The following is a 26,030-nucleotide window of genomic DNA, read 5'->3' as shown; positions in this document are numbered from 1 at the left end:
AGGCACGTAAACTGACCACGGTGTCAGGGCTCAGCAGCCATTATGTACTGTGGTCAGTTTACAGGGGGGAGGGTATAGCAAGGCAGGATCAGCCAGGTATTTCAGGTAATAGAGAGGGACAAATTACACAGCACAAACACTGTGCTAAATAACATGCTTTAAAGGGACAGGATCCTTTGTTACCCAAAAAAAAAAAACGCTTTAACGACTTAACCACCGGGCCATAGCCGAATGACGGCTACAGCGCTGCTCGATAACTCTGGGAGGGCGTACATTGATGTCCTCCCAGAATCGGTCTCCCGCGCGCCCCCGGGAGTGTCCATGACAGGATCATGGTAAATGGCCACGGACAGCGGCTGTTTACCACGTGATTGCTCTGTCAAATGACGGAGCGATCACTTGTAAACAAACCGGCGTCATGTCCTGTTCCTCTCTCCCTTCTCTGTACCGATTGGTACAGTGTGAGCGGAGAGGGGAGAGATCGGGTGCAGCAGCTCTGTGGGCTGGATCTGTAGTGCCCACATCGCTGATCTGTGCCCATTGCAGCCTCATCCAGCCATCCATGCTCAGCCATCCCTCTGTCATACTCATCCAGCCAGCCATCCATGCTCAGCCATCCCTCTGTCATACTCATCCAGCCAGCCATCCATGCTCAACCATCCCTCTGCCATACTCATCCAGCCATCCATCCATGCTCAGCCATCCATACTCAGCAATACTCAACCATCCATCCACCCCCACCCAAACTCAGTCGTACTCAGCCGTACTCAGCCATGCTCAGTGATCCCATCCATACTCAGCCATCCCCATTTATGGCTCAACCATGCTCAGCCATCCCAATCCACGGCTCATCCATCCCCATTCATGCTCATCGATGCCATATCAGTTCTCATCCATGCCACGTCCATGCCACTACAGTGCCTCATAAAAGTGTAATAGGTAGTCAAATTAGATTTGAAATGTATGCCCCTAGAACACCTGACGGTGCTCCCTGCATGTTGGGCCTCTGTATGTGGCCTGGCTGTTGAAAAGTCTCCCACATGTGGTATCGCCGTACTCAGGAAGTGTTAGAGAATCTATTTTGGGGTGTAATTTTTGATATGTACATGCTATGTGTTAGAAAATTGTATAAATTGACAACTTTGTGTAAAAAAAAAAAATGCGTTTTCATTTTCCTTCCAAATTTTCCAAAAACTTGTAGAAAAAAATGACATGTTCAAAAGACAAATTATGCCTCACAGATTATATGTGGGGGTGTTTTCTTTCCAAAATGGGGTCATTTTTGGGGCGTTTCCATTGTCCTGGTGCTCCAGGGCGTTCAAAAGTGTAAGAGGTAGTCAAGAAATTGTATGTGTAATTTATGCTCCTAGAACGCCTGAAGGTGCTCCCTCAATGTTGGGCCTCTGTATGTGGCCATGCTGTGTAAAAGTCTCACACATGTGGTATCGCCCTACTCAGGAGGATTTGCAGAATGTGTTTTGAGGTGTAATTTGTGATATGCATATTCTGTGTGTGAGAAATAACCTGCTAATATGACAATTTGTGAAAAAAAATCTTGATTTTGCAAAGAATTGTGGGAAAAAAATTACAACTTCAAAAAACTCACCATGCCATACCTTGGAGTGTCTACTTTCTAAAAAGGGGTCATTTAGGGGGTATTTGTACTTTCCTGGCTTGTTAGGGTCTCAAGAAATGAGATAGGCCATCAGTACTTCAGGTTTGATCAATTTTCAGAGATTAGCACTATAGCTTGTGGACTCTAAGCCCGGGTTCACACCTATGCGAATTTGAGGTGCGTTTCCGCACCTCTAATTCGCATAGCAGGAGAATGTGACTGGCTCCCTATGGAGCCAGTTCACATATCTCCGGGGCGACTGCGGTGCGCACTGCACAAAAACGCTGTGCGTCTTTGGCTGCGTTTCAGGGCCGAATTCAGGCATAGAATCGGCCCTGATTCGTCCCTGAAACGGTGAACAGGGACGCACAGCGCTCCTGTGCGATCCGCAGCCCGTTGTGGTGTGAACCCGAGCTTAAACTTTCACAAAGACCAAATAATATATTTTTTTTAATATATATATATATATATATATATATATATATATATATATATATATATATTTTTTTTTTACCAATGATATGTATCAAATTAAATTTTGGCCAAAATTTATGAACAAAAAATACTAATTTGCAAAATTTGGTAACAGAAACGGAGAAACATGCAATTTTTTAAAGAATTTTCAGTCTTTTTTCTTTTATAGCGCAAAAAATAAAAAACCCAGCGGTGATTAAATACCACCAAAAGAAAGCTCTATTTGTGGAAAAAAGGACGCAAATTTCATATCGGTACAGTGTTGCATGACTGAGTAATTGTCATTCAAAATGTGAGCCCACCGAAAGCTGAAAATTGGTCCGGTTAGGAGGGGGTTTAAGTGCCCAGTGGATAAGTGGTTAAAGTAAAAAATCCTTTTGCCTTTAGAACCACTTTAATGTGGGTGCACTAAATACATTCCTGCAAAAGGTGGATTATGCTTTAAAATAGTGACCTACTTTTTTCTTTATATTACCCTTTAGTTTATATTTATGTTTTGCTTATATTCCCCTGCTCAGCAAGATTCAGACTAGAACAGAAAGGGGCAATCAAGCTTTATGCATAGAGCAGGCTTGCATATAAGGTAGAGCTCTAGTGATGACCAGTTCTAGACTAAGGTCACAAAGTTGTATTCCTTTAACTTTAGAAATGTTAACAGCATAATACGGTTATTAATAACTGTATAATTTAATAATTTAAAGCGGACCCCCCCCCCCCATTTTAACCCATATTTACCTGGTGGTGAGTTCTGTACATTTCAGACACCCATCTACTCAGAAGATCCAGCGGTCCCGTGCCGCCATGTTTTGGTGTGATGTCATCGAGAGGCTGCCGACTGTTCTGGGTTCAGCCTGCGCGCCTCTCAATAACGTGCTGCTAGGCCCCCCTGTTCCTCCTTTACTGAATGAAATGCTTTGCCTCCTGGGATATGTGGCATGCATATCGCAGGAGGCAAAGGGAGGACAGTGCACATCATTCATAGGTGAATGAAGTGCAATAAGGGGAAACAAAAGTAAGAAAAGGGCGCTATTCATACAGAGGAGGGCTGTAGAAGAGGGATAACGTATTTTGAGGGTGAAGATCCACTTTAAGGACCTATGTAAGAAATTTATACTGATTTTGACTGTATCCTTGTTTTACCACTAGATGTCTCCCTAGTTTCATTTTAGCAAGTGTGCATTCTGACTCCAATTATTTCAGATATTTCGTCAAATTTTTGTACTGTGACTGGTGCAATGTAAAAAAAAAAAATAAAAAAAGCACAGATTATCAGCTGAAAGTGTTTATTTTTTTATATTGTTTAAACAATTTTGTACTACCTAATGTAGATGGCACTTGACTGTACTACATATAGTTATGTTCATTATGATAGCTGATTTATTTTAATGCTTTATTATTTTCTCATGTTAATTTTTGACATAGAATGTGTATTTAACTATTGAACGCCCCTTTTTGTCACAAAGTATTCTTGTATCGCTACCTTAAATTGACCCTATTACTGCTTCTTTGAAACTCACCACCAAAGAGTCGCTGGGGTTTATTTACTAAAGCTGGAAAGAGCAAATTCAGGCTCACTTCTGCTTAGAAGACAATTGCTTTCTAACAATCTGGAAGCTGATTGGTTTCTATGCAGAAGTGAGCCTGATTTTGCACTCTCCAGTTTTAGTAAATAAACCCCACAGTTAGAGACCAGAGTTGAGACATGAGAGAGTCTTTGTGAATTGACCTTTAATAAATACCTTAAAAATGATTAAAAAAAACATGTGTGTGATAAATATAACATGCACGCAGTATATTCATCGCATCCATGCAGTATCACCCTTAGTAAACTGAAAAATTTATTTTAGATCATAAAAAAAAATCAAACAAATAACACATTAGGAAGAACATTATGCTTTTTTAATTTGAACCTAGAATGTTGTTATATGGTGTTGTAATATTAGGCAAGATTACTACAAACCAGCTAAAATTAAAAATACCTAGAATAATGTTAACGTAAGGAATGATATAAACAATGATATATTTCTACTTTTAAGAATTCTTTACTTTTTGTGCTTCACACTTCTATATTTGTAAAATGTATATGACTGCTTTCCAGGAGTACATTTAACTGCTGTGAATGCTGCATTGTAATTAAACATGCACATTGTATTAAACTTTAACAGCAGGCATGATTTTTACCCTTTATGCTGGAATCTGAAATTCAAAAGAATACCAGTGGTTTCTTGCATAGCAGAATCTTCAATAGTTTCCTATTATGGATAGTTTTTGGTAATTTAATCCCAACTTTGATACTCAATTATGTGGAACTCCTTTCCCTGCAACTTCCTGTAACACTATATGTATGGGTAAAAATATTAGAGGCTGTGCACTGCACTGGGAAGTTTAGACACATCAGTTCAGCTAGGACATGTGTTCAGCCTGGGAGACTCGAGCAAGAAGGAACAGTTAGGTTTGAAGTACAGGAATGGTGTTGTTTTTGGGAAGGACTCATTCATGCATATTGGAGAAGGTATAATTAAATCAATCTTGGCAGCGTTTCAGCCAGTTGCAACAGCAGAGCTGAGCTTAAAGGTCGTTAGAAATCAAGTGCTTGGTAAGTGAATGCAGTTGGAGTACAAGCAATCCAAGACGATTTAGAAACCGTGGAGTCAGGAATGGTTTGTTTGTTTCATGACGTGCTTTGCTTTACCCCGTGGCTCATTATTTTCCTGTGTTTGACTGGGACACATGAGGCAGTTTTCTGCGCTTCCCTGTCGTGTATTGCAAACATTCTACATGTTTTTCTGCTATTTTTTGTGTGCTGCTGCAGAAAAGAAGAATTGCACATCTGAATTAATAATATGTTCAGAAAGAACAAATGGCACGTCGGTTAAGACTTCACTTTGCCACCCGAAGAAGCAACACCGATCCTTTGCCAGAAAGCTCAGAAAATGGCCTGGACAACAATATTCACATGTGCTTCAGAAGATTTTCTCACTCGTCGGCACCAAGTGTGATCCAGATGAGACTTTCTCCACGACAAACGATACAACTGTCACCTTCACCAGAAATCGTTCAGTCACATCAAGGTAATTCTGTTTCACCACCTAGCAAGAAGAGCACATCGCTGCAGATATCTTTACAGCCCAGCAGAAATAGTAGATGTCATCAATCTGACAACACAGACCTTGCTACGGAAGACATTTCTTTCGTCAGTGCTTACCAGGATGGGATTAATTGTAGTTATAATGTGAACAAGAATTATAGCTGTCACCCAGTCGTAAATGACAGCAGTTTGCCAAATAGCACCTCCACTGAGAACTGCAGTTTGTGTAGCCTTGCAACCAGTGACAATGGATCATTTAGTAGCAATAGTAGTGATTATGGATCGTGTACAAGTACTGCAAGTGACACTGGTTCATGCACGAACAGTGTTCTAAGTGACACTAGTAGCTGCACACATTCTTTAAGTGATGCCAGTTATGTTAGTAATATGCTTAGTAGCAATGCATCCTGTATGAATGCAGAAACTATTCCTACCAAAAGCAATAGGGTTCGACAGGTATTAGCTAGATGCAAAAGTACATTTCCATTTGATCAGGATGAGTTGGTCAAGGAGGTGAACATGGCAAACCTTCCATCAAGAAGGAAAACCAAACTTCCTCTGAGGCGCTGTTCTTCATTGGTCATCTTTCCTCGCAGCCCTTCTGAGACGCCACCGACCTCTCCGACTAGTCCGTGCCCTCCATCCAATAGAGGCCCCTATCAAACATCATATCAGTTAATGCTTTGTTCTAATGAGCTTCCGCAAAATGAGGAACAGGCATCATCCAAGGGTTTTCTTTTAACAGCAGTTAATGGAGTTCGACTTTCCAAAAATACTTGCACTATTGGTGAAGTTAGAGATGTTAAACCACTTTACTTGAATGACTCATTACAAGAGAATCCCTGTCCATCAGATGGTCTTCAAAAAACTGACACTTCAGAGGACGGATTGTCTTTTATTTCAGTACATGTTTCTCACCAGAAACCGTCAGCCACTAATGAATCTCTCAGAGACCATACCATACCGAACATCCATGAAGAGGAGGTCCGGCCCAGCAGAAGAGCTCCTTCACAACGCCATATACGCCTGTTGCGCAGTAGTTCTGCTTGTTCTCCTTCAAGTAAAGTAACAGAATGCCAAATTAATATGCATGGAGACCGGGGTCACAAAAGTATACCCAGCAATAAATCAAATCACATTTTCCAAAGAAGTATATCTGAAGGGCCTCCTCCTCCTAAATTTTCTTCTTCTAGTCTTAAGTATAATTGTCCAAAATTGGGTTCATCCCAATTGCACATTCAGTTTGCACCTGGAAGTGAAAGTAGGATAAGTAGCTTTAAAAGACAGTTTATTAAAAACCCTTCCACAAATGTGCCTGGTAAGCCATCTGTGAAATGCCACAAGGTAGGTACTTTCTGTTCTTACACTGAGTGATTGTTATTTTATTGCATGTGTATTGACCTAATAAATATGTACTTAGCTGCTTCAAAAATAGGAAGCAAATTAGCATTTTTTTTCAACATAAAATGAAAAAGAAAATGTTTGATGTTGTATATATCCTCATTTTAAATAACTTATACAATGTTTTTATCTTATTTGTGCAAGTCATACGTTTTTTGTGTTCATTTGAAATGGTAATAGCTATGCTTTTACAATCATTGTTTACCCATAACTCATAGGATTTATTAAAATCCCCTTTACCAAAGTTATTACATCTTTCGCTCTTTTTTTACATTTACTTTATGTAGTTTATGTTCAATTTGCTTAAAATCTGTTAAATATAGGTAGTTTGCCTTACAAATTACAAAATTACAGCATATCTAAAATGCCTTTTTAAACTAAGCTTGACCTTTTATAGATATAGTTTATAGCTTGACCTTTTTAGTATAATTAATAAATATAAATATATATTGTTCAGTCCAGCTCTAGCACAGCATTGTAGCTCAGTTAAAAATAAACAGCTCCCAAAATATTTCTCTTGACTCCAGTTAGTCTGGCCATGTATACTGATATTCTGAGGGTGGGTTCAAATTTAACAAGTTGATATTAGAGCAGCATTTAGTAATGCTAGCTATCTGTACCCAGCAGTCATGAAATTAAATCAGTGCTTTGGTCAGTGCCTGCTCTTACTGAAAGGTCTGTTCGTTCTTCACTTGTGTGCCCAGGTTTAAGCCTCTAGTAGCTTCATATCAATTTCCCCTGCTTCAATAATCAACAGCTTGTTAAGGGCGGCTTTCTGAAATTCAGCGTGAAATGTGACCTGTTACTGTATATGTTAGTTTCACCATTATTCTGTTAAGGGAAAATCAAATATAAAATCTTCCCGTGACAATAAATAGCACTTTTTAAATGTAGTCAATAGTTAACAGAATAAAGTGAAGGTCTTAAAAATCCACAATACTTACAGTTCAGCTAACTTACTCCTTGTAAACATGGTAATGTCCTGAATATTAGCCAGTTAATGCAGATTTTCCCTTTGTGGTTTGTAGAGTGGTTAAACATGTTTCTACTGGAAGAATAATAAAAAAATATTGCTACTAAGCACACTAGATACTATACTAAAAATGTATATAGCTAAGAATGTTGCTAACCTACTTTTTTAAAAATTATTTATTTGCTGGGGGAGAGGGGAAAAGTAAATCTGCTAGTTACATACTTTCAGTCCTAGGATGGTGCTTGCTCACTCCAGAACCCTGCCCCTTTCTTGTTCTAATTAACATAGAGGACTTGGTTCTGTAGGCCTCATAGATGGCTGATAACAATGTAATTATTAGTAGTTGGGGCAAAGACAACAAGAAGGTATCAGCTCACAAGATTTCTGGCAAGATCAGCAGGTATTTTTTGTATTTATTAAACAAATATAAAAAAAAAACTGTAATTGTATGTTTAACAGCCCAAAAGGAACTAAATAAAATAAGTTAATTGTTTGGGTTTACATACATTTTAACCACTTCAGCCCCTGAAGGATTTACCCCCTTAATGGCCAGGCCATTTTTTACGATACAGCAGTGCGTTATTTTAACTGACCATTGCGTGGGCGTGCGACGCTGTACCCAAATAAAATTGATGTCCCTTTTTTTTCCCCACAAATAGAGCTTTCTTTTGGTGGTATTCGATCACCCCCTGTGGTTTTCATTTTTTGCGCTATAAAAGAAGACCGACAATTTTGAAAAAAAAACACCCCAATTTTTTACTTTCTGCTATAATACATATCCCCCAAAAAATAAAAAAAAAAACAAATTTCTTAATCAATTTAGATCAATATGTATTCTGCTACATATTTTTGGTAAAAAAAAATCCCAATGAACGTATATTGATTGGTTTGCACAGAAGTTATAGCGTCTACAAACTACGGGGTAGATTTATGGACTTTTAATTTATTTAAATTGTTTTTACTGGTAATGGCAGCGATCATCAATTTTTAGCGGGATTGCGGCAGACAAATTTGACCCTAAGTGACACTTTTGGGGACCAGTGACACCAACACAGTGATCAGTGCTAAAAAAAAAATGCACTGTCACTGTTTAAATGACACTGGCAGGGAAGGGTTTAACAGGGGCGATCAAAGGGTTAAATGTGTTCCCTGTTTGTGCTTTTTTCTGTGTGGGGGGAAGTACTGACAGGAAGAACCCAGAGATTGCTGTTCCTGATTACTAGGAACAGACGATCTCCATGCTCTGCCCTGTCAAAACAGGGATCTGACTTGTTTACATAGGCAGATCCCCACTCTGCCTCTCTGTGAAGTGATCGCGGGTGGCCGGTGGATGCACGCATCGACTCCTCCTCCGCACAGCTTGTGTGCCCACACTATCTATTGCATGAAACATACAGGTACAGTATCTCACAAATGTGAGTACACCCCTCACATTTTTGTAAATATTTTATTATATCTTTTCATGTGGCAACACTGAAGAAATGACACTTTGCTACAATGTGAAGTAATGAGTGTACAGCTTGTAAAAAAACAGAAGTGCAGAGGCGCCTCTGGGTGCAGTCATTTTTTTAAAAACACAACTTTAATAACACAATAAGATCAACTCACATTTGAATGAAGGTAATAGGCATGGTATCAATATGTCAGGATGACGCTCCCAAGTCTTGTGCCATGTATGATCCTTGCTGTAAGCGGTGGCAGTGTCTCTTCCGACAGATGTAAAAGCCGGCTCCGGTAGGCGGCCTCAGAACGAGGCGTGGAACACAAGGGACAGCTGGCTCAGATTCTGACTGAGTCACCTGTCTGCCTCTGGATGTGTTGTCCTAGATCCTTTGCTATGCTGTGTACTTCTGTGGGTTTGACAGTCTGATTGTTTTTTTTGTCAGACTGTGGACTGTGGACTATTCACTACTCACAGTTCTATTTTAGGACATTTATATATTAGCAGATCTGCACTGGGATTTATATGACTCCTGAGTTGTTGCGCTTACTCTTGTTACCAGTATACAGCTTGTATAACAGTGTAAATTTGCTGTCCCTTCAAAATCACTCAACACAAAGCCATTAATGTCTTAACCGCTGGCAACAAAAGTGAGTACACCCCTAAGTGAAAATGTCCAAATTGGGCCCAAATAACCATTTTCCTTCCTCTGTGTCATGTGACTCATTAGTGTTAGAAGATCTCAGGTGTGAATGGGGAGCAGGTGTGTTAAATTTGATGTTATCACTCTTTCATACTGGTCACTGGAAGTTCAACATGGCACCTCATGGCAAAGGAGGATCTGAAAAAAAGAACCGTTGCTCTACATAAAGATGGCCTAGGCTATACTCATAAAGCCCAAGCCTGGCTGCTTCCGTTGCAGCCCCAATACGAAAGGAATGGGGTGTAAAACGGAATTCCTGCAAACCTAAACTCTGAATACATTTCTTGAACACTGAAACAAATTGAAATTTGGTCACAGGAGAACCATCGGCATGAATGAAAAATGTACCTGAATTAAAGGGCCTAAAGGCTAAGAATTGATGAATTACCCCAACTGGACAAATGGCTGGATCTGAACACGAAAACAACGTAATCCAAGCGCCCTTGCCCAACTGGTCAGTTTTGGATTTGGCAATAAGTATTTTTACTGATGAAACCCCGACCAGTACATGATGGGACAACAAACCTGAACAAACTTTATTACTAGGTACCATTTCCAATAGCCGTAAAGCCCCGAAAAATGCTATTACATACAAAACTCTAAAAAAGCAGAGCTTCATACGATGAATAGCAGACTGCTGACACAACTGAGGTCAGGTTTTTTAACACCTGAAATATAATGGGCCTACAGTCATCCAAAACCATGTCAGAACGTTTATACCCCTTAATGGCCTGCCATACCAAAAATACTACTGCATGCCGGAAATTGCATCATTTTAAAGAAAAAAAAAAATAAATACCCGCCAATATTTTAGCTATCTGACTGTGAGATATAGCTTCCTCAAACTACATGAAAACGCTAAAATAGTTCTCAGAAGGTACCTCATAACAAATACCCAAAGTATCGTTGAAAAATCTCTATCTCCTCCATGCAGCTAAATATTCAGCCCATGTTTTGGGTCACAGAATTCTGAACAGCGATACTAATGGAGCTCAAATCAAAGTCCACAGATGGTCCGGACAAGGAAAGCCAGCTGGATCTGCCCCGGGAAGTAAGGTGCGGAAACAGACCATGTGGAACCGAGACACAGCATCTGCGATAACATTATGGGACCCAGGTAACTTGCTTTAACCCAAATATTTAAACGCAAACATAAAGACACAAAATACTGCAGGAGTTTAATAACCGGAGGGGATTTAGAGGAAAGGCAGTTAACTGCGAAAACTACCCCTTTATTATCTGATTGAATGACAATGCGCTTATTAATGAAAAATTCACCCCAGATTTCCAGCGCCACAATGATTGGAAAAAGTTCCAGAAGAACAATGTTCTTAATAGCCTTACTAAGTATCCAAGAGGGCGGCCACTTGCCTCGCAGCACCAATGGCTATGCCAAACTGCCGAAAACCTCTGGAACCTGCTGCATCCGTAAACAATTCAAAATCAGCTGCATCTATGAATTCTTCCTGAAAGAAAGACCTCCCATTATATGTATCCAAAAGTCGCGAACAAATCTGCTTTAAGGTCATTATTCAGCCTTATATGGGAAAAGGGGGACTTTAAACTTGATGTTGCCATATAAAGTCTCCTAGAAAAAATTCTTCCGACTGGCATAATGCGACATGCAAAAGCTAGAACCCCTAACAACAACTGAAGTTCTTTCAGTAAGACTTTCAGTTTCCTAATCAAAAAATATATCAAAGTTTTCTTTTATCAAAGTTTATCAAAAATATATCAAAGTTTTTACTTTTTGTCTAACCACTTCTGGGTATACATCAGCTGATTTCAAATTGTCAACCACCTTACAACCTAATCTAGAAAATGTAGGCAGCGAAAATCCGTAGGTAAACTCCTCAATTAAGAACTGCGCTATCCCCCGATCTGGGTAACGGTCTAACCATGGAACCATATTTGTTAGCCTCACTGGTGTGAACACTTTTGGCTTGAAAACTATTCCGGTGAGGACCAGAGCAAAAGGAACACTCATGCCTATATTTACACGATGCACCCCACTTGCACTGGTTCTCATTGAACGCATAGGATACACTTTTCCTGTAGGGGGAAACATTGCTAACAGAATCCTGCTGTTTAGAGATGGGGGGGTTTCTGGGGCACAATCAAATTTAGCCAGAGGCCTACGTCTTTAATGCCCCATTTTATATTGGAATAAATGGACATTTTCTGCCTGAAAGACTCATCGTATTGATACCAACCAGTCCCCCCAAAAGCTTCCAGCACATTCTCTAAATGCTGGAACAACCCACTACACTTTTCTGGATGTTTTTCCCCTACAGTGCTAGAAAAAATACAGTATGCCTGTAACCAATTATTGAATGATCTCGAAATGGGCCTGCGCCTATCCTCTTTCCCCCTCTCCTCAGCTTTCCTATACGTCTTTGTTAAAAATTCCTTAGAGAACTGTAAGAGGGACAGTATATCCAAAAATTCGCCCTTCCATATTTTCTCTTTAACAGCCATGGATAGATGGAAGCCCAGCGGAGATAACTTGCATGGCAATGCTTCCTTAAAACAGGTCTCGGGCACTGTAGGGTTAACCACAAGATGTGAAAGAGATTCAGCAATAGGTCCAGAATTCTGTACATTCAAAAAAGAATTAACATTAGAAGGTATATTAAGTGAACCCGTTGACATTACTGAGGAACACCCAGATGCCAAACTGCCTCAGCTGCCGGAGACCATACAGAAGCAGGAGCAGCAGTATTCCCATTAGCTGACACAAATCCTAGCTAGATTAGATAAAGAAGATAACAATGTGGTAAGCATATGTAACTCCTCAGGAGCTCCAGCAGGTGGCGCCAGAGCAGCATTGGCAGTCTGCTGAGGCTGGATTCCCATAGAGCCAGCAGGGGAACCAGGAGGAGTGGCTACCCGTCCATCAAGATCTTTGGGCACCTGGCGCCTCCCTGCTCGGCTTCTCAGAGTGGCCGGAGCGCATTCAGCTCTAGGGCGCAGGGCCCGGTGTTCCAATGGAGTGTCACTCAACCCAGGCCTGCTGATGCCGCTCCAGATGGGAGATGGTGGATAGGCCCACCTTCTTCTCTTGTCCCGTGGGCCATGCCTTCCCACAGAGCAGCCCGCTCCAAGCTCTACAGCGCCGACCGAGCCAAGCTCACCAGCGCCAACTGCGCCATTCTCCGCACTGTCACTCACGCCATGCCCCTCCACTCTGCCTGCGGATACTGACACTGTACCCGCTGCTCTCTCTCGTTCGGGGGGGTGGTTGCTCTGCAACCTATGAGACTGGCATGGTCCAACCTGCTGCCGCCGCTGTTGTCGCCTGGGCTGGTTGCATCGCATACTAGCCCATTATGTGACACTTGCCTGCAAACGAATCCATAGCTGTCCCCTGTGCAGGCTGCGTCCATCTTCACCTCTCTTCCTTCCGGGGGCCACGGACTCCAGCTCTGTGACTGGCCGGAGCCGCGTGACGTCACTCCCGTGCATGCGCGCGGGAGCCGTCAGTAACGGCACACGCTGGGGAAAGAAACGGCACGGAGGTCCGTTTCTTCGCAGCGCATGTGCCGATTACATCATCGGCGCACTACAAGTGAAATATCTCCTAAACGGCGCAGGTTTATGAGATATTTCTACTACCTATAGGTAAGCCTTATTCTAGGCTTACCTATAGTTAAAAGTCACTAGGGAGGGTTTGCAACCACTTTAACCTTTGACTGGCAGCCAGAATTCTGGGACAGTGGGCCCTTTATATAAAGAGCCCCACTGCTTCCAGAGTATTCCACCAAATCTCATTGGCCCATTAATACCTGCCCTCGGGTGAGCAGGAATATTTAAAGGGCCATCGTCCCTTAAATTACATTGCATATTAAAATCCATTCTAATCAGTTTAATCAGTTTAAACAGGGAAAGGCAGAGGCAACCCCATGGAGGTGTGCCCAAAATAATTATGCCCCCCTTTTACATTCCATGGTTTTCATTGGAAGCAAAGAGCACTGTGAGCTAAGAGACAGCTGATATGTTGGCCTAAGGGCCTTGTCACATTAACAATCTTGCTACTGACTGCTACGTGCTAGCAACACAATTGCTAAGGAGAGCACTTCTATGGTTTTGATCCCTCACTGGTCTGAATGCTGCGGAATCGTTCTTGCCAGTGAGGTAACTGCGATAGAACATCACCTCTGATAAATAGGATCACTAGTTTGACTTAACCACAACAGAAAAAGCCTCAATGACTGGTCCCCTGTGGGATTACCAGCTACATTCTCTGGAGCTGTAGTTCACAAGAAGTCATCTCCTGGCCTGGACTTAATAAGGCAAATCTATTGATGGTCCATAAGCAAAACTGAATGTCATGTAAGCTTCTGCTGTTTACCCCCTTCACATAAAAACACGGTAGCACATATAGATAGATTCTATGTGGTTTCTGAAGCTGTGTGTAGACATGAGGAAATGGTCACCCAGTGCATTTTGTCTATAGTAGCAGCAAACTCTGGATACTTTTTTTCTTAGGGTGAAAAATAATAGGACAGATTTGAAAACCTTGCTGATCTAATTTCCCCCCTGTTTTTTTGCATAAAATGGCATTAGGCCTGTCGCCTTCCCAATCTTTTTCAGAGCAGTAAACAGCTCATTCAGAGGAATTAAGTATCATTAAACCCAGAGTATGAAAAACTCTCATTTACATGCTATATAACAGAGTGTTCATGCTCACAAAGCCACTAAAGCATTTGTTTTGTGTAGAGGGAAATATGTCTGGTTGATCCTGCATTCAACTGCCTTCTCTGTGTCCCCATTACAGGTTGATATTGTGTAGACCTTCTGGTGTCCTCTACAGAGCATGCTCATATTTCAGTTCCCTTCTGCACTACAATTCCTCCTCTTTCTTATCTGGGCAGCCCTCATGACTACAGAGTCACACGTGGGTGTATACAGTGGTAAAACACACTCCCCTTCCTCCCTCTCTCCCTCCTCCTCCTCTGTCTTCCTATTACTAAACACTATGGGTGCGGGATATAATATAATATGCAGATTTAAAACAGCCAATAAGAGATACACAAAAAAAAGCTTACTTTTAACACAAAGTCAGTATTAAATATATCAAATGGAATCGCTAATACCTGTAAAGTAAAACAAACAAAAGCACTTTGAATACAGATGCTGCCTGACCAAAATGAAAGCTAGTGTCAATTATCTTTGACTCTGCCTATACCATATTAATGCACAAAAAAAATGTTGAATAAAGATTTATAGGGAGCTGTAAAACAATTTTTTGATAGTCGTAATTTAAATTGAATTGCTGGCGCAGCAACAATCAGGGCTGACCAGACACAGACTCACACTGTAGAGAGCATACATCAGAGTATTAGAAGTCTCTCCGAAAGATCTTTTCTTGCAGATGCTAAAGAACAGGGAGAGATCATGTGATCACACAACAATACTGCAAGAATAAGGTACTTGGAGGATAAAAAAAAAGCCACTGTCATGATATACCGTATTTATCGGCGTATAACACGCACCTCAAGTTTAGGAGGGAAGTTTAAGGGAAAAAAAACTTACATTTAAATGCCCATCATTGCAGCCTTCTCAGTGCAGCCTTGCCCCAGTGCAGCCTTGTCAGTGCAGCCTTGTCAGTGCAGCCTTCCCCAGTGTCCATTGCAGCCTTGCCCCAGTGCAGCCTTGCCCCAGTGCAGCCTTACAGCTCGCAGTTTGAAAATGGCGCCGCTCCCCTGCGATCCTGAGCTTCAAAATCGCCGCCTGCGATTTGAAAATGGCGCCGAAATACACAGAGCCGGTCCTCAGCTCTTCTCGGCGGCTCTCGTTCCCTTTTGGCTCCACTCGTAGTCCCGCCCGGGATGGGCGTGACTGTGAGCGGAGCTATCCGAACCTAGCCGAGTACACTCGGCTAGGTTCGGGCGGTGCTCGAGTGAAGCCGAAAGTGGCCGAGAAGACGGCTCTGTGTATTTCGGCGCCGGCGGCGCCATTTTCAAATCGCGGTCGGCGATTTTGAAGCTCATGATCGCAGGGGATCGGCGTATAACACGCACCCGCGATTTTCCCCTGATTTTCAGGGGAAAAAAGTGCATGTTATACGCCGATAAATACGGTATATGATTTATGTGAATGAATTATGGCAATTAACACTTCTCTGTTTAGTATCACTTTAGCCTTCATTTATTTATTTTTTTTGGTACCATCTTGTACAGTCAGATGAGTCCAGGGCTACAGATAAAAATCACAGGTCACCAAATTATAATTGATTTCCCTGTCTACTACAATGCCTGAATTATAGAATATGGTCTACTTAGAAAGTATGTCAAGTTTAACATGAATTTACATCAAGGCTTAGTTCACACCTATGCAGTTTGCTTTTATAATTTCTGCAGTGTTTTTTTTGCTGTGCGTTTTGCGTTTTTTAATACGTGCTAATGCGTTTTGAGCTTTGCATTTTTTATGCTTTTTTTGGCCAATTTGTTGGGCAGATTAAAAAAACGCCAATAGCGGCAAAATCGCAGCAAAAACGCAGTACATGCTTTTCTGCAGCTTGTCCATTGAAGTCTATTAAACCAAAAAAAGCATCGTTTTGCATTTAAACAAGTCCCTGAACCCTTCCAAAAAATGTAGTGGCTAAAAAAAAGCATAGATGTGAACGTGTCCCATAGGAAACCATGTTAAATGAACTGTAGTGTGTTTCTTTACCAAAAAACACATAGGTGTGAACCAGACCTAAGTGAGTACTTTATCTAAGCATGGAACATTTCAGAGTACAATCTTGATTCATGTTACAAAGTTACAAATATTTTTCCCCTTTAAATTAACACCTTTAGTCTGATAGCAGGACCATGAGTCATTATTTGGACAATTAAACTTTATGACCAGGGTTAGCACTCATCCCTGCTACATATCTGTAGTGAAAATTACTCACAGACTATCCCTAGCATACTGGAAATTATTAATGTGTAAGAATAGTTTTTGCAGAGTCATGTACCATTTTGTTTACAGATCTGTGCTGGACATATTGCAACATTTAGCTAAACTGTGCCACCAACTATTTTAACACATTGCAGCTGCACTTGTTTTTTTTATAACTGCATGCTGCCATGTGCTTTATGGGAAAAGGAACACACAATGTGGAAAGGTTTTTCAGGCCATATTTTACGATGCCCCCCATCTGTTCTGTGAATGGGAGTCTCATGCAGCATTTCTGTAGGAAGTTCTTGGAACACTGAAAGACGTAACCCAGTTAGCTGACATATATGCTGTGTATGATGGAGGGATATTGCTGTCTATCACATGTACTCTGAAATCAAATAGCATGCCGGCAGTGACACAAGAACCCAAAAAGAGCACTTATTTATTTTATAATTTAATATATCTAGGGCAGGCAGTATAGAAATATGTACAAAGGTAAAAAAGAAAAGAATGAAAAAAGGACGTACAGAATTGTGGCTATATGCAATAAAGTAAAAAAAAAAAGAGAAGAAACCAGAAAATAGTTTGGGTATTATTGTTTTATACTGTGGGCAGGAGAACGCCAAAATGTGTTAAATACCTTGTTTTTGAATATACTATCTCGGCCAAATACAATGTTCATTTTTCAGACTACTAAATTTAGAGGAAATATAGGGCACTGACTTATCAAACACCATTGGAGTGGTTACCTCACCTGGTAGGTAAGGTTCTGTCTTGTAAAGTGGCCAGAAGGTTCTGGTGGCCAGGTCAGGGCTAGGGTTTCCAACATCAGCCCAATTGCAAATCCATGCACCACATGGCTGTCGTGAGCATGACCCAAATAACCATTTTGATTGTACCTAAGAGGTTCTGTATATCTAGGGCATAATGTTTCAGATCTGTGCATAGCCCATAATATGTACTGAAAAATAAATACAAACAAAGTGCAGAGCTAAAGTATAATATATGACTCGCAATGATAATCTAAAGAAAATTGTGCAGAATTGATATGCAGCTAAAAATATAGCCATTGATAATCCTCAAATCAATCAAAGGAAGTCCAAAATGTAAAAAAACAGGGGTGCCTCTTATCCACACCCCATCTAAGTTCATCAAATCGTGAGATGCATTAGTCCTGTGAGGATTCTTCAAAAAGCCACCACGTGAAGATCAACTGGTGCTATATCTCCCCCACCATATATGCACTCACCAGGAATACATGATAAATGCGCATATCATAATCCACATATTATCGCAGAATCCACCAGGCATCCACATACTCCAATTGGTAACTTCCCTATACAATCTATTGTGCTGTAATAAATAAGCTCATCAAATGGAGCCACTGGAATCTCTAAATGGAGCCACTGGAATCTTTTGCCCTCAGCAAAAGTAACATAAAACGCTGCAGCATAGATAAGATGTCCAATAAAAACAAACAATCGGACAGACTTACAAAGATGGCCGCCAAACTGAAAACAGCAACGTGATGTCAGCATGCAGGCTCCTCCCTACGCGTTTCGTGCACCCTCATGTCCCCAGGGTACGCCTCCTACTGACCTCAGTATCTATTACCCCTTAAATAGCCAGTCAAAACTAAATTGGACATAATGGGAACGGGAAATTACAGAGCCGCCATATTGCTGGAGACTGGATGTTGCCAAACAGCCATTTTGTTGGACATCACAGTAACTATTCAATACATTAACTAGGCCCCAAAGTACCTACCATATATACTCGAGTATAGGCCGACCCGAATATAAGCTGAGGCACCTAATTTTACCACAAAAAACTGGGAAAATGTATTGACTCGTGTAGAAGCCTAGGGTGGGAAAATGCAGCAGCTACTAGGTAAACAATGCCCACCTGCAGCCTCATTGTGCCCATTTGCAGCCTCACTGTGCCCATTTGCAGCCTCACTGTGCCCTTCTGTAACCGTACCTTTGATTACTAAAACAGCGGGTGTCTCCCATTGTGTTATGCAGTCTGCTCAGGGGCCGTCCATTGTAACAAAGCCCCGCCACATCCTCATCCGTGATAGGGGAACACTGATACAGTTTCCCAGCATTGTATCAGTGTTCCTCTATCACTGACAAGGAGGAGGCGGGGCTTTGTTATGAGGACGGCCACCAAACAGAGTGCATAACACAGTGGGAGACACCCGCTGTTTCAGTAATCAAAGGTACGGCTGCTATACGGCTCACTAGAGTATAAGCCAAGGGGGGGTTCAGCCTAAAAAATGGGCTGAAAAACTCAGTTTATACTCGAGTATATACGGTAATAACCTCCATGTTAATGAAAACCTGAAACAGAAATGACGCCATATTACCAGAGGTCTCAGCAACTGTAAACAACATGGCAAAAAAACGAATTATCAAATACAATAATAGTAATATTTCATTAAGAGTTGCTACATATCCTGGAATAGGGGGAATCTATAAAACTAACTAGTTTATAATAATTACGGTATATACAGTGCTGCTTTTTGCTCATGCACTTTTTCGAGCTACAAGTGCCTGAATGCCCAAATGTTAATGGGACAATTGAGAAGCGTGCGATTTGGCTTGTTAGGCATTTTGGAGCTTTGAGCTACAAAACATTGTGTGAATGGGGACTTACTCTTCATATAGGAGCTTTAAAGTGGTAGTAAACCCAAAAGCAATCATTTATTATATTGTAGCTTATCCATTCTTAGATGTGATAGCTACATTAGTTTCCTTTTTCAGGCTTTTTTCATCTGATGATCCAGCCAGTAAGTCTGTTTGTCAAAAGAACACGTTCTCCAGCAAATGGTATCAGTTACAGTGATGAGACAAACCATTTAATACTGACATGGGTGCTTATAATGATCAGCTTATATTTATTTATGTAAAACCTTTAGGCTTGGTTCACACTGGCCCGACTCCAAAGTCGCGTGACTTTCAGTGCAACTTTGGAATCTGACATTGACACGACTTTTATACGACTGATGTGACTTTTTACAATCTGTGGCGTTGAAGTCGTATCAAAGTTGAACCAAAGTAGTGCAGAAATCTTTTCTAAAGTCAGCTAAACATGTGTACTATGAGTAAAGACAGCTCTCAGGGATTTCACATGTCATCAGACTTGGGGTTGCATCACTGTGAACCGAGAAGAAAAAACGATTTGCTGTAACTGCTTATGACGTGTTAGATGGAGTTTGGCTGAATCTGCTAATGCCTCTAACATTCCTTTCCTCGCAGACATACACTGCTGCTGTCCAAAGGTGCCCTCTGTGTTCCTTCATCCAGAGTGGGGGGCCCTCTAATACAGGAGGTGTGTTACTGGCCAGATCTCCACCTGTCCCCAAATCACATACCTGGTAGGTCATTTGACTTCAAGTGGTTGTACCGAAATGATCCCTGCAGCTGCAGGCATCACCCCAGTGCAGTTTTTTTTAGAGCCGACGGTCGGCTCACTTGTAATAATAACAGGAGTGGCTAAACAGCCATTTGGTTGTTATTACAAGCATCGGGAGGGGACACCCCTCCCACCGCTTTCAGCGGCTCGCTCAGGCTCTGCCGTCCCACCGGCTAGTTGGAGACCCAAGAAAAGCCGGCATCAGCTTTGATCATGTCTCCGCTATGGTAACCCGGAGTATCTCTCTCATATGTGTTTTCTCGATTTACCCGGAAGCGATGTCATGACATCACTTTCGTTTTACCGGCATCCTAATGGCGCCATTTTTAGAAAATCGAAAGTATTCAATAATGATGATTTTGGCGTTTTGAATGCTTCAAAGTGCAAAGGAGGGATCTGGGGTCTTAGACCATAAAGATTACCTGTCACGTCCCTATTGCTGTCACAAAGATGTTTACATTCCTTGTGATAACAATAACAGTGAAGAAATAAAAATAAAATTAAAGCAACAGTGTAAAAAAAAAAATACAATTTGTTTTTTTTAAAGTGCCAATAACCCCCTGTGCTAGCATGCAAAGGTGAACGCGTGCATCGGTCCCACACGTGAGGTATCGCTGCAAACGTCAGATCATGGCAGTAATTCTAGCACTAGACCTCTGTACATCTAAAGTGGTAACCTGTGCAAGTGAAGTATAAAAATGAAATAAAATAAATAAAGTAAAAAAGTTCAGGTAGATTAAAATTATATGTAGTATCCAGTTCATGTGCAGCGAAGAGGATGTATGTCCCGGGGGCTAAATCCTGAGCCAAAAACTTGTGATGAACAGTGGTGCTAAGGCTGTCCGGTGTGCGGGGGGAGGAGCCTCCATACCGGGGAATGTTCTCTGATATACCGGAGTACAGGACAGATTAGAACAACACTGACAGCCCGACCACCTACTGACAGTTGAACCGAATACGAACAGTAGCAGTTCCAGCGTGCTGTGCCTTATTGGAGGAGATGACAGGCTCTGTTTATCCAGATTTCTGGTAAGCCTTTATACCAGGGGATAGCTCACGAGGTGAAATGGTGGAGGTTGATCACTTTCAAGGTTTATCATTGAATTTCAGCCTTAGCACCACTGTTCATCACAAGTTTTTGGCTCAGGATTTAGCCCCCGGGACATGCATCCTCTTCGCTGCACATGAACTGGATACTACATATGATTTTATTCCACCTGAACTTTTTTACTTTATTTTATTTCATTTTTATACTTCACTTGCACAGGACTCATTGATATTCTCAGTGCAAATCTCTACATTGCATTATCAAGTTGTATTGTAGAATAGCACCAAGTCCGCTTTACAATTCAGATTCCCTGGTGCTGTACTGCTCTGGTCCCCAGGGGGACAGGTGGACTGGATTGGCATAACAGCAAGGGAAATCTATAGCACTTTAATGATTAATAATCAGCATGAATGACTGTTTTATGCAAGCGCTGTTAATACTATTCTATTATTAGGAAGTATCATTTTTAAATTGTCTTTTCCACTTGTACTATATACTGGCAGCTCTAAGTGCATTCAATTATTAATGGTCCATTTGAGCGCTAGGATCTAAGTGTTTTTTCTTTCACTTTGATATCAATTATCTTTAAAGTGGTAACCTGTAAAGGCTTTTAAAGCGTTGCCTATGGATCGTAAAATGTACGTAATTTGTTGCCATTTTGTGAGCGTGCGCAGTTTTAAAGCATGACACATTTGGTATCTATCTACTTGCGTGACAGAGGCGTAACTAGAATCTTCAGGGCCCCGGTGCAAGAAACCACGAAGGGCCCCCACCAGGGGTGTTGCTAGGTCTACAAAAGATCTCGGGCTAGAGCCCATAGCAGCTAAGTAAGGAAAGTCATACCCTTTGGCGGGCATACACATGTATATAATATATGTGTGTGTATGTATGTGTATATATATATAGTTACATATCTGAATGCAGATCCCCCACTTACATCGGGGTGCCCAGGGATCCCCCACCTACATCAGGGTCCTCAGAGAGCCCCCCTTACATCAGGGTCCTTAGAGAGCCTCCCCCTATATTAGGGTCCCCAGAGAGCCTCCCTCCTTACATCAGGGTCCCCAGGGATCCCCCCTTACATCAGGGTCCCCAGAGAGCCCCACTTATATCAGGGTTCCCAGGGAGCCCCCCCTTACATCAGGGTCCCCAGAGAGCCCCCCCTTACATCAGGGTCCCCAGAGAGCCCCCCCTTACATCAGGGTCCTTAGAGAGCCTCCCCCTATATTATGGTCCCCAGAGATCCTCCCCTTACATCAGGGTCCCCAGAGAGCCCCCCTAACATCAGGGTCCCCAGACAGCTGACCCCCCCTCTTTCAAGAGGTTCCCCTGTACCTGGCTGGTGGAGGTGGGAGGCGGCGATCGGCAGCTCTATGGTGTCCACAGGCAGGGAATCTCCATGAGGCTTGTAGTTTTTCTCCCGAGTGTATACAGTGGAGAGAGGAGGGGCCTCTGACCCGGGCATGTATCAGCAGCAGTGTACAAGCAGTGCAACTCACTGAAAGTGAAACTAATACCTGCCCGGGTCAGGGCCCCCTCCCCTCTTCTCTCCACTGTATACACTGACACTCGGGAAGAGAGAACTACAAGCTCCAGGGAGATCCCACCACCCACAGGCACACTAGAGCTGCCGATCGCTGCCTCCCACCTCCCCCCACTGCATTCTAAACAGCAAGCCAGAGGTGCAGGGGGAGATGCCGGGCCTTGGGCCCCCCCACAGTGCGACTGCAGCGACCCCTATAGTTCCGCCACTGTCGCGTGACATCATCTTTTATATTTTACAAAAAAATTGGGTTATGTATTGTGTTTTTTTACATTAAAATGTAAAAAATGTAGTTTAAAAAACCACTGCGCAAACACCGTGTGACATAAAAAATTGCAAAACCTTCCAATTTATTCTCTAGGGCAGGGGTAGTCAATTAAAATTCAAGGAGGTCCGATCACTAAAATTTTCTCCTGGCCAAGGTCTGAATCACAAGTCTATGCCATGAAAGATTGTATGCGTCTACTTTCCTTTTTTGGGCGCTTTTCTTAGTGTTTCCGCCACACACTCTGGTAATTCTCTGTAAATGTGAATGCCCCCAATAGTGTTCCCCTTACATCAGGTGTAATTCGTTACATTGGGGGCCCCCATAAATCAGTTGCCACCGTCAGGATACCCCCTAAATCGGGTGTCCTCATCAGAGCGCCCCCTTACATCAGGTATTTCCATCAGAGTGCCCACTTACATCAGGTTTCTTCATTAGAAGGCCCCCTTACATCTGGTGTCTCCCATCATATCTGACATATATGCTGTGTATGATGGAGGGATATTGCTGTCTATCACATGTACTCTGAAATCAAATAGCATGCCGGCAGTGACACAAGAACCCAAAAAGAGCACTTATTTATTTTATAATTTAATATATCTAGGGCAGGCAGTATAGAAATATGTACAAAGGTAAAAAAGAAAAGAATGAAAAAAGGACGTACAGAATTGTGGCTATATGCAATAAAGTAAAAAAAAAAAGAGAAGAAACCAGAAAATAGTTTGGGTATTATTGTTTTATACTGTGGGCAGGAGAACGCCAAAATGTGTTAAATACCTTGTTTTTGAATATACTATCTCGGCCAAATACAATGTTCATTTTTCAGACTACTAAATTTAGAGGAAATATAGGGCACTGACTTATCAAACACCATTGGAGTGGTTACCTCACCTGGTAGGTAAGGTTCTGTCTTGTAAAGTGGCCAGAAGGTTCTGGTGGCCAGGTCAGGGCTAGGGTTTCCAACATCAGCCCAATTGCAAATCCATGCACCACATGGCTGTCGTGAGCATGACCCAAATAACCATTTTGATTGTACCTAAGAGGTTCTGTATATCTAGGGCATAATGTTTCAGATCTGTGCATAGCCCATAATATGTACTGAAAAATAAATACAAACAAAGTGCAGAGCTAAAGTATAATATATGACTCGCAATGATAATCTAAAGAAAATTGTGCAGAATTGATATGCAGCTAAAAATATAGCCATTGATAATCCTCAAATCAATCAAAGGAAGTCCAAAATGTAAAAAAACAGGGGTGCCTCTTATCCACACCCCATCTAAGTTCATCAAATCGTGAGATGCATTAGTCCTGTGAGGATTCTTCAAAAAGCCACCACGTGAAGATCAACTGGTGCTATATCTCCCCCACCATATATGCACTCACCAGGAATACATGATAAATGCGCATATCATAATCCACATATTATCGCAGAATCCACCAGGCATCCACATACTCCAATTGGTAACTTCCCTATACAATCTATTGTGCTGTAATAAATAAGCTCATCAAATGGAGCCACTGGAATCTCTAAATGGAGCCACTGGAATCTTTTGCCCTCAGCAAAAGTAACATAAAACGCTGCAGCATAGATAAGATGTCCAATAAAAACAAACAATCGGACAGACTTACAAAGATGGCCGCCAAACTGAAAACAGCAACGTGATGTCAGCATGCAGGCTCCTCCCTACGCGTTTCGTGCACCCTCATGTCCCCAGGGTACGCCTCCTACTGACCTCAGTAACTATTACCCCTTAAATAGCCAGTCAAAACTAAATTGGACATAATGGGAACGGGAAATTACAGAGCCGCCATATTGCTGGAGACTGGATGTTGCCAAACAGCCATTTTGTTGGACATCACAGTAACTATTCAATACATTAACTAGGCCCCAAAGTACCTACCATATATACTCGAGTATAGGCCGACCCGAATATAAGCTGAGGCACCTAATTTTACCACAAAAAACTGGGAAAATGTATTGACTCGTGTAGAAGCCTAGGGTGGGAAAATGCAGCAGCTACTAGGTAAACAATGCCCACCTGCAGCCTCATTGTGCCCATTTGCAGCCTCACTGTGCCCATTTGCAGCCTCACTGTGCCCTTCTGTAACCGTACCTTTGATTACTAAAACAGCGGGTGTCTCCCATTGTGTTATGCAGTCTGCTCAGGGGCCGTCCATTGTAACAAAGCCCCGCCACATCCTCATCCGTGATAGGGGAACACTGATACAGTTTCCCAGCATTGTATCAGTGTTCCTCTATCACTGACAAGGAGGAGGCGGGGCTTTGTTATGAGGACGGCCACCAAACAGAGTGCATAACACAGTGGGAGACACCCGCTGTTTCAGTAATCAAAGGTACGGCTGCTATACGGCTCACTAGAGTATAAGCCAAGGGGGGGTTCAGCCTAAAAAATGGGCTGAAAAACTCAGTTTATACTCGAGTATATACGGTAATAACCTCCATGTTAATGAAAACCTGAAACAGAAATGACGCCATATTACCAGAGGTCTCAGCAACTGTAAACAACATGGCAAAAAAACGAATTATCAAATACAATAATAGTAATATTTCATTAAGAGTTGCTACATATCCTGGAATAGGGGGAATCTATAAAACTAACTAGTTTATAATAATTACGGTATATACAGTGCTGCTTTTTGCTCATGCACTTTTTCGAGCTACAAGTGCCTGAATGCCCAAATGTTAATGGGACAATTGAGAAGCGTGCGATTTGGCTTGTTAGGCATTTTGGAGCTTTGAGCTACAAAACATTGTGTGAATGGGGACTTACTCTTCATATAGGAGCTTTAAAGTGGTAGTAAACCCAAAAGCAATCATTTATTATATTGTAGCTTATCCATTCTTAGATGTGATAGCTACATTAGTTTCCTTTTTCAGGCTTTTTTCATCTGATGATCCAGCCAGTAAGTCTGTTTGTCAAAAGAACACGTTCTCCAGCAAATGGTATCAGTTACAGTGATGAGACAAACCATTTAATACTGACATGGGTGCTTATAATGATCAGCTTATATTTATTTATGTAAAACCTTTAGGCTTGGTTCACACTGGCCCGACTCCAAAGTCGCGTGACTTTCAGTGCAACTTTGGAATCTGACATTGACACGACTTTTATACGACTGATGTGACTTTTTACAATCTGTGGCGTTGAA

At 41.8% G+C, this 26,030-nt stretch overlaps 1 protein-coding gene across 4 annotated transcripts in view; it reads left to right on the top strand.

Annotated features, from left to right (window-relative positions):
* NEDD4 (NEDD4 E3 ubiquitin protein ligase) overlaps positions 1 to 26,030 on the top strand; it is a 319,479-nt gene that overhangs the window by 80,300 nt on the left and 213,149 nt on the right. The window contains exon 1 of one of the 4 annotated variants that reach the window (XM_073618769.1): positions 4,128 to 6,521. The exons of 2 other annotated variants lie outside the window; for them this stretch is intronic. In XM_073618769.1, coding sequence (XP_073474870.1) covers positions 4,950 to 6,521 — 1,572 coding nt within the window. In that variant the 5' untranslated portion in view covers positions 4,128 to 4,949. Of the gene's footprint in view, positions 1 to 4,127; positions 6,522 to 26,030 lie in introns of those variants that run through there. One more of the 4 variants, XM_073618771.1, reaches the window with a different exon arrangement.

The sequence above is a fragment of the Aquarana catesbeiana genome, linkage group LG03 (assembly GCF_042186555.1).
Source record: "Aquarana catesbeiana isolate 2022-GZ linkage group LG03, ASM4218655v1, whole genome shotgun sequence".
NCBI lineage: Eukaryota > Metazoa > Chordata > Amphibia > Anura > Ranidae > Aquarana > Aquarana catesbeiana.
Note: the sequence above shows the minus strand (reverse complement) of the source record. Positions and strands in the feature narration are given on the sequence as shown.